Source organism: Lolium rigidum, chromosome 3 (genome assembly GCF_022539505.1).
Source record: "Lolium rigidum isolate FL_2022 chromosome 3, APGP_CSIRO_Lrig_0.1, whole genome shotgun sequence".
In the NCBI taxonomy this organism is placed as follows: domain Eukaryota; kingdom Viridiplantae; phylum Streptophyta; class Magnoliopsida; order Poales; family Poaceae; genus Lolium; species Lolium rigidum.
Window position 1 is genome coordinate 57264964 of NC_061510.1, and position 10710 is coordinate 57275673.

At 48.6% G+C, this 10710-nt stretch overlaps 1 protein-coding gene across 1 annotated transcript; it reads left to right on the top strand.

The window, feature by feature from the left end:
• Positions 1–638: 638 nt before the first annotated feature.
• On the top strand, positions 639–5782 carry LOC124696219 (NADH dehydrogenase [ubiquinone] 1 alpha subcomplex subunit 13-B). Its single transcript, XM_047228978.1, has 3 exons — positions 639–936; positions 5171–5242; positions 5325–5782. The coding sequence occupies exons 1-3, from the start codon at positions 722–724 to the stop codon at positions 5467–5469; spliced, it is 432 nt and encodes a 143-aa protein (XP_047084934.1). The 5' UTR covers positions 639–721; the 3' UTR covers positions 5470–5782.
• Positions 5783–10710: the final 4928 nt, after the last annotated feature.

Here is a 10710-nt window from a genome sequence, read left to right on the forward strand (position 1 = left end):
CTTGGACGGATAGATCTGACGAATCCTTGGTCGATTTGGTGGGGGGACGCAGGGGAGTCGGGCGGCGGCGGTTTCCTGGGAGAAGACAAGAAACAGAGAGAAGAACTGGCTGGGTCGGGCTGGGGGCGGGCGCGGGCGCCACACTTAAGTGGATGTGTGGCGCCCGTGGCATCGGCGCCACACATCGAGCCTCGCAAAACGGCTAAGTCCCAGAGGAATTGTCTCACAGTATGTTTTGGGGGATTACAAGTGCATGTGTGGCGCCGTTGGGAGGGGCGCCACACATGTCGCCACGTCCGGATGGGCGCACGGCTCGGCGGCGAGGGGGCCACGTCGGGCCGGGTCAGTGGCGCCGGCAGGAGGGGAGCCACATGGGCATGTGTGGCACCCGTGGGAGGGGCGCCACACAAAAGGGTTAGATTGGTGAAATAGTTTCGCCGGAGGGTCATTCTGTGCTTTTCTTTCACTTTTGGATTATTTTTGTGTAAATCGCCCAGAATAGACCCTGGAGAGCAACGAATTTACTCACTGCCCACTCTGTCACACGCCCGCACAGTCACAGGCCCAGGGTCGCAGGCTCCCCCAATTCGCACCGTCGTCTCCTACCCCGCACTAACCCTAGCAACAGCCGCACGCCCGATCGCCAGGCCTCCCGCCGGAGCTCCAGATCCGCAGGTGCTCCGTTCCGCGCTGGTGGCGAGGTTACCGGATCGGAGCCAAGATGACGGAGGCGTTGGTGCGGAACAAGCCCGGGATGGCCAGCGTCAAGGACATGCCGCTGCTGCAGGACGGGCCGCCGCCGGGCGGGTTCGCGCCCGTGCGCTACGCGCGCCGCATCCCCACCACGGGGCCCAGCGCCTGGGCCATCTTCCTCACCACCTTCGGCGCCTTCTCATGGGGCATGTACCAGGTCGGAAAGGGGAACAAGGTCCGCCGGTAAGTTTGTGCCATGCGCATAGATTTGCTGTATGTTCTGAAATTCGTATCTCTTACTGTTGCCCGCCAGTCACCGGTTCCATCCGAATGGCCACTGGTCAGGTATCGATCTTCCATGGCATCTTGCCTTTGCCTACTGTAGTTGCTATGCATTCTTAACATTTTTTTTGCTTTAACTCAGATAATTGATGCAGCTGGTTTGATCTCAAACAAAAAAATTAGTTTGATGATTAGATATCATTTGTGATACACCGATATAGTAATGGCAGTAGTAGCATCTAGCAAGATCTTTCATTAGCAGGAGATACATTCCATACGCCAAAAAAAAACTAAGTGGTCTCCAATTGATTTTTGTTCTGGTCTCAAAGCGCAGGAATGTCATCCTGAATTCCTGATCGTAATGGAATGCCGTTTTCTGCAAAATTTGACCAAACTAATGGAATGTATTCAATTTACAATCTTTGATGGCATTTTAACAATTTGATATTTTCTCAATGGAACACAGACTAAATTTTCCGTAAAACAATGTGTCTGCATGGTGATATTAGTTGTTGAACCGTGTAGGCTGATGACCTTATTTAGATGTATTCCGTACGCTGAAGAAACTAAGTGGCCTTCTATTTTTTTTGGTTTTTTATTTATTTATCTCAAAGCGCATGAGTGCCATTTTGACTCGGGGTTTCATTGCATTGAAACATCATTTTCTGTAAAATTTGACCAAACCAATGGAATGCTGACGATTAACAATCTTCGATGGATTTCTGAGAGAGTTTGTCGATGGAACGCAGAGTGAACATTCCGTAAAACAATGTGCCTCTGGTGTTCTTTGGTGTTGGGCAGGTTAGTTGTATGCTCATGACGTCATTTAGATGTATCCATATGCCGAAGAAGCTATGTGGCCTTCAATTGATTTTGCCTCTTGGGATTTTGTCTCAAAGCACACAAGAGTCATTTTTTAGGTTCATATGTATATGGATGTGTTACATTACAATTAATATGCTACTATATTCCTTTGCAACTGCTCTAAGTTTATGTCACCCAACCTACTGTAACGTCTAGTTAGCTAAAACTGGGAAAACTTGAAGTTCACAATGCTTACCTCTCTATCACCAAATCTGTAGCTCAGCAACCAATTTGAGCATGATTGTTGGCTCCTGTGTCAAAATTATGATGGATGGGTTCTAGTGAAAATGTACAACAAATTTGCGCAGACGTATTGTGTATTTGTGTGATTTGAAAGCAGCACTTCTTGCTTCACATCCTTTGCACATTATAGGCACATGAACAGCTGAATAATGGTCAATGTTGTAGCATACTGCATACATCAAGTCACAAAATCATTGTAGTTACAATTATGGCTCTGTCATTGGCATAGGCTACTCCTTTTTCTCTAAAAAATTAAGAAGTAGCCGTCTTTCACTGGGCCTTTAGATATATAATCTAAAAACCCAGAATACTCTTCCACTTCCATTGTACATCAATAGCCCAGCCCTCTCCTTCTCCCTCTCTCACTGGGCCATCCACCTTTGTTATAAACACTGTGTCTGTCATGTCCCCCTCATGAACCTGCCGTGCGCTCCACCACACACATACACACACTTGGCGATATATTTAAAGTAACCATTTTTGGGAGAATTGCGGCGCTTTATTGATTGCTCAACATCAGTACAAAGTACTTCCCGAATACACTCCAGGATAACATCAAAAGAGAGATTACAAATAGAAGGCTCACTACTACGAGCTAAATTATGCGTCACGACATTCACTTTCCGTCCAACATGCGTGAACGAACAGATTGAAAACTCTAAGGCTAGGTTTTTTATGTCACCTACCACACAGCCCACCATGCATGGATCGATCCTTCGCGGAGCTGAGATCTTCTGAATCAGGGTGAGATAGTCTGATGCCAGGACAATATGTTTGAATCCCTGATCCCTTGCGAGCACCAGAGCTCTCCTCACAGTCGTAACCTCTACAAGTTCAGGGAAGGTGATGCCATCTATCCCTTCACTGCAGGCAAATTTGAAGGCACATAAGTGGTCTCACACCACCACTCCCAGACCAATCTGATTCTCGGCTTGAACACAACAGCGTCAACGTTCACACAAACCAGAATGGCTGGTGGTGAAATCCATCGTGGATGTGAGGAGGAATCACACCTGTTTGCCGACGATGCCTTGAAGCAATACTGTACAATATTGTTCAACATAGGTCGTGATCTTGTTAGCTACCCGTGCTGGTTGCAGTCGGTCATGTCAGTTCCTGGCATCGTTTCAAGCTTCCCACAGATGCCAACACCTGACCACCATTGTCGTTGCTTGTATAGGAGATGCTTTGTCCAGGAAATCAAATACCCACTGTTTCATATCCGAAAACAAGCTTCTATTGAGCTTGACCTGAACATGTTCCTTCACCGCATCCCGAACTGTTCAAGCAAAAGGGCAGAACAAGAAGAAGTGCTCCACTCTCTCCGACCGCCCACAAAAGATACACTGGTCGTCTGCAGGTATTTTGCGATACTGAAGTTGAAAACCAGTTGGGAGGCAGTCATGGGCCATTCGCCACAGCACTATCTTTATTGGGTGAATTTACCGCCCAAATCGCTTTCCAGCTCTTCTCTTTGCTAGCCACATCAAAACTATCGCTGTGTCCTTTTGCACACCGCTTTGAGAAGAGCTGCGCAGTCATGGCCATATTATATGCAGATCGGCCTGTGTAAATGCCCAGTCTAGCTTGTGGCCATGAGACGAAATCCTCGCGTCCAAAGTTGCTGATCGGAATCTGCTGGATCAAATTCGCCATGGGCTCTGGAAAGTACTCGCGAACTCTGTCCATATCCCATTCATCTGCACTGTTGTTCAACAGAAACTTCACTTGTTGACACCCTCGTGCAGATTCTGTAACTTGATTTATCTGCACTGTTGTTCAACAGAAACTTCACTTTGTCGATACCCTTTTGCAGATTCTGTAAAGTGGTATATGTACCAGAATTGTATCCTGGGATCCAGCTATTATTCAAAATACTGATCCTTTCCCCATTACCAACAACCCATCCGATCCCTTGTACCAGTAGGTCTCGACCAAACAGAATTGATCGCCAGGTATACGAGGATGCCCTAGGTTTCACCACAGAAAGGAAATCGGTTTCCGGGAAATAGCACCCCTTCAGCACCCTGGCACAGAGTTTTAAAGTCACCTGTGTTGTAGGTAAGATGTATGAGTTCGAAATTTTAGCAGAGATAGCTTTAGTGGTAACTATTGTAGAAGAGTAACCCATATCTAACCGATGAACTATTGAGTGAGTCCTAGTCTGACCTAAAATTCCGTAACTGCCTAAAATACAGCCTTCAACTCCCAAAACAGTCACTTTACCCCCTTTGCCCCTTTGTTTCGTGGTTTTCACATCATGTTGCAGCGGGTCGGATGGGTCTGACTCTCTCATGTCAGTTGGTAAACCAGATGTCAGAGCCCTTCATCTTCACTATCTGGTGAGCAGCCATTGACAAAATTCTCGAAGTCCTCCGCCCAGCACAATCAAACTACTCCCTACCAGACCATCAGTCCACTCAGGGAATCCTCTCCCTGGGATCCCTTTTCTGAAGACATGTAACTGCACCTCGCAACCTCATGGTGTTGACACCTCACAGGGTATCTCTGTACAGGTCCAAGCTCACCTTATGCCTTCACCAATGTCATTGTTGCTCTCTCTCTTGACCCTTGGTCAGCGTGGGTACGGTAGGGTCAAGTACTGGTATTGTCAGTTAAGGGTGCACTTTAGGCGGTTGTAGTCCAGGCAATAATCCGATTACTTCTACTACTAGGGTCAGATGAGAAAATAGATTTTTAGTTAATACAGTGGTCTAATGACAACCGTCAAATCTATCTAAACATTCATTTTTTCATGATGGACAAACTTTGACAGACAAAAGTGGTGCCTAACGTGCCTTCCTTCTATGGATGTTCGTTCTGTATTTGCCATTAAATTTTTGTTATTATAAACTTGTGCATCATTTTATCAACACAATACAAATTTTAGCTGTTTCCACTCCATTTTATACTGAAACCAGCCAGTCCTTGTTTTCTGTTCATGCTTTATAGCTCTGCAGTTCTTATTCTATATTGTCACATCAATGTTATATTATATATCTATCTATCCTTTAGCTTCACAAGTCCTGAATGCTGTGCATGTTATGCTTATCTTATAGTTTAATGGTGTGGAATTCTGTATGTGCAGTGCACTGAAGGAAGAGAAAATCGCTGCACGTAGTGCTATACTGCCAATGCTCCAAGCTGAAGAGGATGAAAGGTAAAACTCGTTACTGTAGGTCGTTGGTTTTCACCCTATATCATCTGCATAATGCATAAGGCCTTTGATGCTCCTGCTGTAGATTTGTGAAGGAATGGAAGAAGTATCTTGAAGAGGAAGCGAGGATCATGAAAAATGTTCCTGGGTGGAAAGTTGGCGAAAGTGTGTACAATTCTGGGAAATGGATGCCTCCTGCAACCGGCGAGCTGCGTCCCGAGGTCTGGTAAAGCACATGGTGGGTAACATCATGTCTTGAAGGCATGTATAAGGCTTTTAGACCTGGATACCCCAAAATTTGCTACGAGGAGTCCACTCCTGAGCACTTGTCGTGTATTTCTTACATTGACGAAATTTGGCTGGCTAATAATTGGATATACCAAGCCGACTTTGGTCCTATATGAATTATCTGTTTTTTTTTTAAGTATGCTGCTTTTGTAATCTTACGGCTATAACTGTTTTGCCCTTGATCTTTGTTTCTGTACCTGCGGAAAACATGGGTATATCGACATGCCAGGAAAAATTGGTGTCGTTTCTCTGAAATTCAACCTGAGTGATGTCTTTGTATTAAAATAGAAACATGGATTGTATGATCGCCATTGAAGCACATTTGTTTGGTAGACAGACTCAAGAAACCCATGTTCATCTTCATGTGACTGCACAGTACAATGTTTATTGCAAAACATTTGTTCCTTAGCTGCATATTGTTGGTTCCCGATCATATTCCCTTGGTCCTTGGACATCCTCGGTGAGCTTTGGATGGCCTGGAACAGAATGAGGTGATGCCAACTCGAGCAAGCATGGTCTCGACACATCGTGTGGTAGTACTGTGCGAGGATCATCTTCATAGAGATGGCTGCTGTGCAAGAGTCGACATGCCCCTGCTTCCACTATGCCACTAGGGTCGGCTACGTGTTGCACGCCGCACCGTTGACCACGAAGACGACGCTGTTCGACCTCCATCCATGCTCGCAGCAGCAAGTCATCAGCTACTATGCTACGCACATAGCCAGCCATTGTTGCAGCTGCTCCTGCTGACCCCGTCGCCCGTGAGCCCCAATATTTGCTGCTTGCGCTGTCAAACTTGTTACAGGCGTGCAGAAGCACAAGATCCGAAGAGAGATATGGCCGATCGATCGACGGGTCCTGTAGGCCCTTCTGCCCTAGCTTGGCCGTCCATGGCCGTGGACGCCAACACGTCGCCGTTGCCAAAGCCAGAGAGTGTGAAGGCTTCCTCTTGTCATTTGCCTGGCCTGACACGAGCTGCGTAAATGCAAGCCACCACCAGAGTCGCAGACACGCAGTTATGAATACTGCAGCTCCTCCTTCTATTAAAATCTGGTGGCCTTGGCTTCTCGTGCCTCTTCTTCTTCTTCCCAGTACTCGACCACTATACTATTCTGGCTTGGTTTCTTCTTCTGGGCCCTGCGGCACCGCGTCAGCCTTCCCGCTGCACCGTTGCAACAGTCTATATGTAAGTGCAGCAGCAGGCAGCATGAGATGGCCGCAGTAGATAAGACGTTTCTGAGCTCACCGCGCAGTCAGGCCAAATAAAGTAGACACCCCCATTTTCTGATGTCTGGTTTTTGTGTTTCCTCTAGCTTTCTTTCTTCCTCCTGCGTGATTGCTTCGTTTGACAGTAGATAAGCTGTGTTTAACCGCGGCAGAGTCCAATTGCTTCGTTCCAACCGATGCTTCCGAGTTGAAGCCATGCCAGAAAACCAACAGCTAGCATTTCGTGTTGTTTCAGATGCATTGCCATTTCGTGGTGAAATTCCAACAAACAACTGTCTTACCAAAGACGAAACCAATGACCTCTTCAGCTTGGTGGGAGTGCTACGGTTTATCAACACCACATTACACACAGCCATGGATGGGATAATTGATCTCACCATGATCAGTGGGAACACCATAGACCACCAGTCTACCAGTACAACAAACAGGATGCTAGGCTAGCTAATTTGGAGGGTCCAGAGGGACACAAGTGGGCGCAATGTCACGATCAGGTACCCCAAGCAAAGCATCATGCAGCACTGTCAGAGAATGGCAATGAAGTTAAATATGGATCCACTGTTTCCCCTCTACATTTCATCCTCGATAGACTAGGCGGCGATGCCTCTGCATCAGAATTCAGAAACAAGGGGCTGCACCTCCTCTACAGTCTACATACGTAGACAGAGGCAATCTGCTCATGCTCTTCCTAGATGTTCCTCCTCGTGCACTGTAGCCTGTGGGCGTGCACGTAGCCGCCATTATTGGTCATCGGTGCACGTACTCCACCCCCACATTCATTTCCTTCTCCTCCTCGTGACATCGTCCATGTTCAGGACTCCAGGTCCAGCCCCTGCCTATGGTGCTATATATGCGTTGTTGCTTCAAGATCGCCTTCTGCAGCCTGCCACTATTCACTTTTTGTTTCCAGAATTTCTGCATGGCATAATCCATGGAAAGCTGCTAGCTCATCTTCATCGAATTTATGTGTGGATGTATGCAGAAGAAGGGGTATGCGATGCCCTTGTTCATCGTCTGTATTTCGCGAACTGGCAGCTCAGGAACACATGTCCAACAGTAGGAATGGTGATTGTCATAATTCCCTACTAATATTTTTCTCATGGAAGGCAGTTAGTTAAGTTGCTCTAGAAGTCCAGATCGAGGAGGCATGTAAGCATGTCAACTTGCCTGTCTGGAGTATGACAGAGCTGCTGAACATGGGGTGTATACTACAGTACTACAATTACTCACGCTGGAGAGGTCTACTCCTTTCCTAAGATAGGTACATGTAGCGTGCACATCTGGCGTAAAATGACTAACACCCATTGATGTCAATCCTGTACTTACGCGAGCGTCGGCGTCGTTGACGGGCCAAGATATGAATTTTGGTTCTTAAGTCTTGCGAGAGACGAAGATGCTATCAGAATGCCTACTGCTCGAGATAAATGGGAGCAGTACTGGCCATCAGAAGTATAAATTGCAGTGTAGGCTTCAATTTGCTCGGTGCAGTTTTAATTGTGCACACCACTTCGCTGTCCTCCTATTTTTGTTAAAGGTAAGGCTTTAGTCCTGCGTTAAATTAATATCGTTTTAACAACAATGTTACACAGTGATGAAAGACAGCTTACACACATCGAAAACAAGAAAAGGATGAAAAGAAGCACAACTTATTCACCAAGGCCTTCGTCCAGCTCCGTGATCCAACCGAAACAGAAGTAGAGTCGGTGAAGGTGCACGCCAATGAGGACCTCATGCCCTTGCCAACCTCAGGGAGGCGAGCCGTGTCGCAATGGCATCGTCCACCTCCGAAGAAAGTACCCTGCTTTCCCACTCGGATCGAGAGGTGCCGCACCCGTCAAGAGGTGGAGCAACTCCCCTGAGCATGCATGACCAATGACACACACGTTGCCAGGAGGAAGATTCCGGGCACTACCGCCTCAACACCATCACCCACAGACCACACCACCACCCAGGGAACCAACCACCACACTGAGACGCAAACTGCCAGGCAGGTCCCATTGAACACACGGTGAGAACGGGCTAGTGCCACCGGGCCAGGTCAAGAGTCGCCAAAGCTTTCCCAAAGCCGAGCCTTGCGAGCGCATGACCAACCACCGCACCCGCTACAAGCTACCACCAACCACCGCCGACCTACAAGCTACCACCAACCACCGACGAGCTCAACCACCAGATCCGTTATCTCAAGGCAGCGTCTTCAAGAAGGGTACGACGCTGAAGCGCTACCGCTGTCCAAGCCGAAGCTTTGGGTTTTCACTCGAGACAGTCAGGAAAGGGGGAGAGGGGAAACAAACCTCGAAGTCGCCTTGAAGAAGAGAACGGCGTGCAATGTCATCGACATCGTGGCCCCCGGCGTCGGCCAAGGGTTTCCCCGGTCTGCGCCACCTCCGGTCCACCCACCGACTGCCAGAGATCCAGGGCCAAAAAGGACGGACGAGCTGCGCGGGGAGGCGGGGAGGAGCAGCCGTCTTTAGATCTTGTTCAGAGGCCAAGCCGTCATGTTTAGATCTTTTTTGAGAATTTCTCTACATTAATATCACGGAAAGATACAAAGTTTCTTGACCCTTACAAGCACAGAGAAACACAAACACAAAGGAGCAAGAACATCTAGAACACCCTAAGACCACCATAACCCATGAAGATTTCCGGAGCCTTGTGTCATCATCCCATAAACTTAAGAGAAGACCCTTGCAGCAGAAAGAACTCCAACCAAGCGCAAGCAGGTCATCATCTTCGACCACGGTACAATTGCCACCACGCTGCTTCCTCCTTCCTTGACACCAGCGCCGAGAAGGCATGGACACCAATTCAACACGCCTGCAACAGCCGTCGCCATCTTTGGCTTTGAGTACCGCGAAAAGTGTCTCTTCCGGAAGGAAGGGAACTCGAGTCAACCGATCGGTCCAGCACCGCGGCTGGGCCATCCGCCCGGGCAAACCAGGTACTCCCTCCAGCATTAGCGCCGAGGAAGAAGAAGAACAACAACAACAAATCATACCGACAAGGAGGAAGAAGGGTCTTTCTCCCAAAGCAGAAAGCTCAACCATCTGGCCGATTTTGGCGTCGACACGTCGAATCGCCTCCTCCCCTCACCACCAAGGCCGACCGGAAGAAACTGCAAAACGTGAAAGCCGCAAACCACCAGAAGAACACAAACCCTAAAAGGGAAGACAGTGGTGCCATCTCCTTCCACTCCATCGCACCAGCACTCCTCCGACTCTAGAACAGACTCCGCAAACTCCACGGTAGGGTCGAAATTCGACCGTGCCCGGGGAATCCACTCTCCCCCGATCCGCAGATCTTAGAGGAAACTAGGCCAGCAGCCCGCCGGCGCCGCCACAAGTGGCCTTGCCGACATGGGGATCGAGCTCAAGCATCCTCATTCTGATGCGACGTCCCAGTACACCGAGCGAAGTCTAGACCGGGCACTACCTGGCGCAGCAGAGGAAGACCCCTCGCCGCCGCCACGCCACCGGCGGCGGCGGGAGGAGGGGGTGTGTACAGCTGGGCATGGGAAGCCCGGCCCGGACGGCCCGGCCCGAAAATCCCGGGCCGGGCCGGGTCGGGCTTGCATGCCGGTGAACGGATCGTATGCCGCACCTAGAGGGGGGGGGGTGAATAGGTGCTACCCAATTTTTAGTTCTTTTTCAATTTAGGCTTGACACAAAGGTAAATTCTCTAGATATGCAACTAAGTGAATTTCCCTATATGACAAGATAAGCAACTAAGCAAGATATAGCTACGCAATACAAGAGATAGAATAGGATAGAGGTAACCGAGAGTGGAGCACGCGATGACCCGGAGATGATTCCCGTAGTTCCCTTCCTTTACAAGAAGGTACGTCTACGTTTGGAGGAGTGTGGTTGCTACAAAAGCCAAACCAACAGCCACGAAGGCTTCACTCAGATCTCCGGTGAGCAACGCCACGAAGGCCTAGCCCACTTCCACTAAGGGATTTCCTC

Excerpts from the sequence above, each read along its gene's own strand:
- LOC124696219 (XM_047228978.1), top strand. The coding sequence starts at position 722 with ATGACGGAGGCGTTGGTGCGGAACAAGCCCGGGATGGCCAGCGTCAAG. Across the intron at positions 937-5,170 it reads AAGGGGAACAAGGTCCGCCG|TGCACTGAAGGAAGAGAAAA; the intron begins GTAAGTTTGTGC and ends CTGTATGTGCAG. Across the intron at positions 5,243-5,324 it reads CAAGCTGAAGAGGATGAAAG|ATTTGTGAAGGAATGGAAGA; the intron begins GTAAAACTCGTT and ends CTCCTGCTGTAG.